Source organism: Phascolarctos cinereus, unplaced genomic scaffold, assembly GCF_003287225.1.
Source record: "Phascolarctos cinereus isolate Bilbo 61053 unplaced genomic scaffold, phaCin_HiC Scaffold_5;HRSCAF=322, whole genome shotgun sequence".
Classification (NCBI taxonomy): domain Eukaryota; kingdom Metazoa; phylum Chordata; class Mammalia; order Diprotodontia; family Phascolarctidae; genus Phascolarctos; species Phascolarctos cinereus.
In genome coordinates, this window is record NW_027555958.1 from 297,247,229 (window position 1) to 297,254,894 (window position 7,666).

The 7,666-nt window shown below is 44.3% G+C and overlaps 1 protein-coding gene across 1 annotated transcript; it reads left to right on the forward strand.

Annotated features, from left to right (window-relative positions):
* The first annotated feature begins 1 nt into the window (after position 1).
* Positions 2-6,137, forward strand: GNGT2 (G protein subunit gamma transducin 2). The gene is made up of 4 exons (XM_020997372.2): positions 2-89; positions 4,271-4,392; positions 4,853-4,959; positions 5,760-6,137. Exons 3-4 carry the CDS (start codon positions 4,876-4,878, stop codon positions 5,883-5,885), a joined length of 210 nt encoding a protein of 69 aa, XP_020853031.1. The 5' UTR covers positions 2-89; positions 4,271-4,392; positions 4,853-4,875; the 3' UTR covers positions 5,886-6,137.
* Positions 6,138-7,666: the final 1,529 nt, after the last annotated feature.

Here is a 7,666-nt window from a genome sequence, read left to right on the forward strand (position 1 = left end):
AGTGAGGCTCATTCCCACACAATAGGAAGCCGATATTTGCTCTCCTGGCCTTCTCTTGACTCCACTCAGCCCTTGGCCAGAGGGGAAGGGTGAGGCAGGGACTTAATTGGGGGTCACTCCTCCTCCCTCCCCTAAACTTTCCCCCCTCGGAGGAAACCAAAGCTGAATCTGCTCTCAGGCCCCAGAGAGGAAGCCAGGGTGTGGGGGGCGGGGAGGAGGGGGAGAGGGAGGAGAGGGCTTGGAGGCTGAGGAGGAAGGAGGCTGGTCCTACTGCTGGGGGAGGGTGTGTGTGTGTGTGTGTGTGTGTGTGTGTGTGTGTGTGTGTGTGTGTGTGTGTGTGCCACTTAAGGGGGTGGAGAGATGGGAAGAGGGCAGAGGGTGGGGGCTTCCTTGGGAAGCTCAGAGATGAGTCACTGGGGGCTGGTGAGCTGGCAGGACAGGACCTGGAGATAACGATATAGTAGTATAGATATAGTAGTATAGTAGCGGGCATTTACTTAGTACTTTAAAGTTTGCAAAGGATTTTACATGTGTTATCTCATTTGACCTTCACAACAGCTCTGTGAATTAAGCGCTATTAATATCCCTATTTTGTAGATGAGGAAACTGCTTGAGAGAGTTTAACTTGACTTGACCAATGTCAAATAGCTAGTAAGTGTCTGAGGCAGGATTTGAACTCAGATCTCCCCAGCTCCAGGTCCAGCACTCCAACCACCACATTATCATCTAGCCATCCCTAGAATAGGAGCTAGCAGCCTGTAGGGTGTGGGGGCCTAATGATACTGTTTTTTAATCCCTTCGGAGGCCAAACAGATGGAAAGGGGCTCATGTTGTAGCCAAGGTATCAAAATTAAAGGTCAGGAATAACTTCCCAGAAATTGTCTAAGAGTTATCATGAAGTTGCTCGAGCGTTATTATTATGGAGGGTGAAGATCCACTCTTCTTTGTGCCCAATAAAGGATCGTAGGAGCATAGATTTCCAGCTGGAAGAAATCTTAGTAGTTCTGTTCAACTCCCTCATTTTACAGATAAAGAAACTGAGGCACTGATAATTTAAGTAACATGTCCAAATTTATACATCCAGTAAGCATCTGGGGCAGGATTTGAACCCAGGTGTGCCTGACTTTGGGTCCATTGCTCTCTGCTATGCCAAGAGAAAACATGCCCACAATGCACACAGGTTACAAATTCTAATTCTAGTGGAAACTTGCCATTTCAAGGAGGCAGTGTGGTAAAGAGGAAGGAGCCCTGGGCTGGATGTTAAGAGCTCTAGGCTCTGCCTAATATTAAGCCGGGGCTGGACACTGGAGACCTGGAGTCAGGAAAACTCAGCTTTGTGAGTTCAGATCTGGCCTCAGACACTTCCTAGCTGTATGACCCTGGGCATGTTACTTAACCTTGTTTGCCTCAGTTTCCCCTTCTGTAAAATGAACTGGAGAAGGAAATGGCAAACCACTCCAGTATCTTTGCCAAGAAAATCCCAACTGGGGTCACAAAGAGTTAGCCACAAGAGAAAAAAATGACTGAACTCACTTTGGGTAAGTCTTCCTCTCTCTAGGCTTTAATTTCCTCATTGGTAAAACAAAACGGTTGGACTAGAGCGCCTTTAAGGTCCCTTCCAACCTTAACATTCTATGTATGTGGATGGACAGTAGATCCTAAAACCCTAAGGAAGCCATGTTCCACACAGCTGCCGAAATGATCTTCCTAAGGCATAGACATTACAATGTTGCCAGATCAAAACTCAGCAGTCTCCTCCTTGCTTCCAGGATGAAAAGAAAGCTCCTTCCCCTGACATTTAAGGTTTTCTAAAGTCTTCCTTTCAAACTGCTCCTTTCATTTTCTCTATGTTCCAGTCAAAATGAATGACTTTAGCTGTTTCTGAAACCTGACATTACATCTCCCACTTCCATGAATTTGTCCAGGCATATCTCCATGCCTAGAATGAATGCATTTTCTCATCTCCTCCTTTCCAAATTCTTCTCTTATTTCAAGACTCAACTAGATGCATCCTTCCAGGAAGCCTCAGATCCTCCCCAGATCCTCCCCTGCTCAAAATCTTCTTTCCTCAAATTGTTCGAGATTACATTGTCGGGATCTTTCCTTGGTCCACCTAAGGTCCTACATTGTGTTTCAGTCACGTACATGTAGCTCCTCTGCTCTGCCCATCCCCCCTGTAGCATGTAAGCTCCTTGAAGGCAGGATATTATTATCATCAGCACCATGCTAAGTACTGAATTTGGATTTGACATACTGCCAAAAGCAGGACAGAACACATGCTTCCTCACCACTTCCATTCCTCCTTAACTCCAAAGTGAATCGAGGTTGGTTTTGTTACCCAGATAAAAGGCAAAGGGATGGACAAGATGACCCCTCAAGTGCCCTCGAACATTTCTAAGCTTCCTTCCTCTACTTTTTGAGTCTAACTCTGGATGAAATGTACCTGAAGGCAGAGATCTCTGAGAACTCTTGGGAGTAGACCCAAAGGAAAATAAAATTATGGCCCCTGACCCCAGATTTATGAGCGTATACCCAGATTAGAAAAAGAGGCAGAAAGAAATAGACTAGGGAAACAAAGAAATGAAATGCAAACTGGAGGAAAGAGCTAAAAGGACCCCAAAGAGGAGTGTTTATAATTAGGTGGGATTAAGCATGGAAGAGTTCAAGGAGGAAGAGAATGTATCAAATGGAGACTGATCAGATGAGATAATCTATGTGGAGTGTATAGCTGTATAAATGCTAACTGATGGTGTTTTTTTTTTTTTTGTGAGGCAGTTGGGGTTAATTGACTTGCCCAGGGTCACATAGCTAGTAAGTGTCAAGAATCCAGTGTGAGGTCACATTTGAACTCAGGTCCTCCTGACTCCAGGGCTGGTGCTCTATGCACTGAGCCACCTAGCTGCCCCTTATTAGTTATTATTTAAAGCAGGACAGGAGTAGGGGGAAGGGGAATGGTTTTCTCTCTCTTTCTTCCCTTTTGACCTGAGTTAAGGCAAAAGTTTGTTTGAAGGTTCAAGGTTGGGAAGGGTAAGGTGTTAGAAGGATATTAATGCAGGTTGCCTGGATGGGCAGAAAATTCAAGTGAGCCGAAGAGAGGAGGTAAAATTTCAAAAGAACAAGATGAGAGGAAAAATTGGGGAATGTGAACTGGAATGGGAATTAATACAACCTGAACTCTGGAGAAACCATCTTGGTAGTAGGGAGCAGCTAGGTGCTGCCATAGATAGAGCGTTGGGCCTGGAATCAGGAATTTTGTTGTTCACTTGTTTTGGTGGTGTCTGACTCTTCATGACCCTATTTGGGGTTTTCTTGGCAAAGATATTGAGGTGGTTTGCCATTTCCTTCTCCAGCTCATTTTACAGATGAGAAAAGCAAGGCAAGCAGAGTTAAAAGACTTGTCCAGGGCTGCACAGCTAGTAAGTGTCTGAGGACACATTTGAACTCAGGTTTTCCTGACTCTTGGCTAGACTCTCTATCCACTGCACCACATAACTGCCCTGGAGTCAGGAATACCTGAGCTCGAATTCAGCATCACATACTTATTAGCTGTGTGACCCTGGACAAATCACTTAATCTCTTTTTGCCTTAATCCACTGGAGAAGGAAATGGCAAACCACTCCAGTCTCTTTGCCAAGAAAACCCCAAATGGGGTTATGAAGAGTTGGACCCGACTGAAGAAGAACAAAGTGATGGGTAGGGCTGGGAGGCAGGAAGATCACTTAGGTTGTTTCTAAAGTCACTTAGATATCTCAAGTCACAGAATCTTCCATTTGGGACGTTAGGGACTAAAGTCCAACCTACATCTGACCAAGAATGCCCCTTACAATAGCCCCTAAAGTGGTTATTAAAACTTCCTCCTGAAGACCCTGGTCATAGGGAATCTACTATCCCTTAAAGCATCATATTCCACTTTGGGATGACTGTAAGTACTAGGATTTTTTCTTATACGGAAGCCCAAATTGGCCTTTTTGAAACTTCTACCCTTTGCTCCTTGTTTTTTGATTTGGGGCCAAGCAGATCAAGTCTGATCCCCCCCCCCCCACCAAATACTCAAAGACCCTAATCATGTGTTAGCAGTCTTTTCTTCTATAGGCTAAGCATCCTCAGCGCCTCCTTTTGAGATGATCAATGTGCTGGTTTGGGGACAGGTGTCAATTCCTTTCTGTTCCCAGTGGAGGCTCAGATCTCTTAATAGGCTTACTACTTCAAGTCTGTTAATCAGCTTAAGGATCAGAGATTTTGGCATTAAGACCATCTGCTGCTTCAATAGAGAAATCTTCAGTTGGAAAGAAGAGGATCAGGCAATATCGTGTCTAGGACGGAGACAGGTGCCTCTCTGAAGATTTCCAGACAGCACCCCACCATCACCACTACACACAGGCACCTACACAGGTGAGAACTAGGGTGGACTGTCTTGGGGGCTAGATTTGAGTAGCAGGAGTTAGGCTATAAATTCCCAGGAGTTTCTCTAAAAATCATTTTCAAGGGTTTGTGGATCAAGAAGCAAACCTATTGGTGTTAATTAGCCCATGCTTGCCACCTACATTTTTCAGGAATGGGGGGCGGAGGGAAAGCCTCAGACCAAAACTGGCCTTTTCTCCTCTTTCTCCATCTCTTTTCCATGTGTGACTCTACTATCAAATAGGATCTCCCCAAGTGGGAGGATCTCCTTCATCAGGCTGGAAGCTCCTTGCATACAGAGAGTAGGGTCTGCTTTTGCTTCATCCTGAATAAAAGGATTTAGCAATCATAGGAGAGGGAGTCTAATGATTTCATTTGACAGTGACTGGGGATGTAGAAACTGTTTGGTGGGATAGAGGCATTTATAATATGGAATGATGTATCATTATAGAGCCCCTGTTTCTTTGGAGCAACATGGCTCAGGATCTCACTGAGAAGGAGCTGTTAAAAATGCAGATTGATCAACTTAAGAAGGAAGTGAAGAATGAAAGAGCCATGGTGAGTGTCTGCCTCCTTCCCTTGTTTTCTCTATCTGCTCCTCTTCATAATAGGAGAGGGATGCACAGGAACAGGTGATGGGATGAGTTGTTGGTAGGGGGAAAGGGTAGGGAGGTGGTGGAAACTCCTTTCTAAGGAGCTGGAATCAGGGGAGTGATCGAGAAAGCTGGGACTGCAAAAATGGGGATGGATAAGATAAACCTGCCAAGGTTCCCTGAATAACAAAAAAGAGATCCTTGGGTTCAATGTGGCCTGGAGATATGACTGTCCCTCCCCCTGCTTTCAAGTTGTTAGCCCACACAGAGATAAAATCGTTTGGGGAATTTGGGGGCAGATAGGTGTTGCAATAGATAGAACACCATCCCTGAAATCAAGAGGACCTGAGTTTAAATGTGACTTCAGACCTTACTAGCTGTGTGACCCTGGGCAAGTGACTTAACCCTGTTTGCCTCAGTTTCCTCCTCTGTGAAATGAGCTGGAGAAGGAAATGGCAAACCATTATAGTATCTTTGCCAAGAAAACCGCAAATGGGGTCACCGAGAATGACATGACTAATCGAAACAAGATAAAGTCAACCCACATAAATAAGACAAAATCTTTGTGATGAAAGCCATCCAGATCCTCTCTCAGCTGCTGACTGAATTCTTTCAGATGTCTGACCACCATCCTTCATGCATTTGGGAAAGTCCCTGCTTTATGGGGTGTTACAATGTTAGGCCCTTGGACTGACAGTTGGTGACGTACCATTTACCCCTCCCAGCCAAGGATCTCAAAGCAAGGAGACTTTTTTTCCTTCACAGATTTCCAAAACGGGGAAGGAACTTAAGGACTATGTGGAAGCCAACGCTGGAGATGACCCCCTCCTTAAAGGCATCCCTGAGGACAAAAATCCCTTTAGGGAGAAAGGTGGTTGTATGATAAGCTGACCACCCCCCTTCCCCATCCTGAACCTCACCCCAAGGTCCCCTAGCCGATCACCTACAGACCCAAACCCCGGCAACCAAATACCATTCTACTAGAGACCCTGACAATTCTGTCCACCCTCTTCCAAGGTCACACCCATTCTTTCCTAGTTAACTAATTGGGTGTTAAAGCGTTGTTGTACTGGGCCATCTAGGAAAACACTACCAGATCAATCCAAAAGATTATCTGGGGGGCAATAAAACCTTAGAAATGTATGGATTAAAAATAATTTATTAAGTGCTAACCATGTGCTAAGCACTGGAGATACAAGGAAAAAATGAAACATTCTCTGCTTTCAGGAAGCACACACTTTAACTGGGAGATGGAAAGGTCCAGAAGTGCTAAGAGTACATCATCATATCATATGGCAACTCCCATGGGCCTGCAGGGAGTAAAGGTAGGGCAGATGGAGAAATCTCTAGTTCCTCTGTGTTACTGGAAGATAAGGAAGATGTCTGATATGAATCAAGGAAAGTCTAGAGTGGGGGATCCACTCTTAAAAGGTGGAAAAGGGTGGAGATGGAACAAAGTTAATGTCTAGACAGGAAGGGAAAAAGGGAAGGGGACATTGGCAAGAAGGTTGGAGAAGGGCATCCCAAAGCATCTGTTCCACTAGGTTCTTCATTACCAGGTTGTTCTAGGTGATGTGGGGCAGGGAAAGGGGGAGGAAAGCCCACCCTCTCCATCCTAATGGTGGATAATCCTCTTTTTTCTGTGTCTCTTGCTCCTGATCCAATATGGCATAATAGAAAAAGCCCAGAATAATATGGAGTCTGGAAACCTGGGTTCAAACCCAGACTCTGACACTGTGTGAGTGTCAGGGCTCAGGCAAGCCCCTTAACCTTTCTGAGCCCCTCTCTCCTAATCTGTGGGATGAGGATAATAACAACACCCAATTTAATGCAGTGTCTTGAGACAAATCATAAAGCACCAGAGAAGTGTGAGCTGTTAATGATTTGTTGAGAAGTCTGATAGATTTGGGGCAAGGAGACTGTTGGGCTGGCTTCTTTGGCCTTGTTTCCTCCTCTGTAAGAGGAAGGGCTTGTTATAGATGCTATAAATTTGATTCCTTTTAGTTATAAATCCTATGATCTCTCTCCACCAAACACAGAATTCCCTCAGTTCCAGACATAATCTCTAAATAAACCCAATACACTAAAACCATAGACTTGTAAGATGTCAGAGTTAGAAGTCAGCCCCCTTTCTAAAGGCTGGAGTTCTTAACCTTTTAGTATCATAGACCCCTCTGCAGTCTGGCAAAGCTTTCTCAGAATACTTATAAATAACGGAAGAAAACGCTAAGTCGAACTTAGAGGTTAGTGAAAATAAAGATGAGATATATATATATATATATATATATATATATGTATATATATATACATATATATATGTATATATATATATACACACGTATATATATATGTATTTTTTATTTTTATTTTTATTTTTATTTTTATTTTTCCCCTTTAAGTTCGTGGATCCCTTGAAATCCATCCAAAGTTTTCAGGTTAACCCTGGTGTAAGGTCACGTAGCAAGTTAATTGTGGAGGGTGGGGGAGGGGGGGTAAAGGGAGGGCAAGGGAAGGGGTATCTTTAGTAGAGCTTCTCTCAGTAATGCTTGGAGCTTAGGACTCCTTGGGTCCACCTCAGAGGATGACCACTACTGGCTCAGTCCTGATGTCAGAGGTAATCCTCAAAGCAAGGACAGGCTGGATCGTTAAAACCCACAGTTAACCCATATCAG

Coding starts and splice junctions, on each gene's coding strand:
- GNGT2 (XM_020997372.2), top strand. CDS start 4,876: ATGGCTCAGGATCTCACTGAGAAGGAGCTGTTAAAAATGCAGATTGAT. Junction 4,960..5,759: donor TGAAGAATGAAAGAGCCATG/GTGAGTGTCTGC, acceptor TTTCCTTCACAG/ATTTCCAAAACGGGGAAGGA.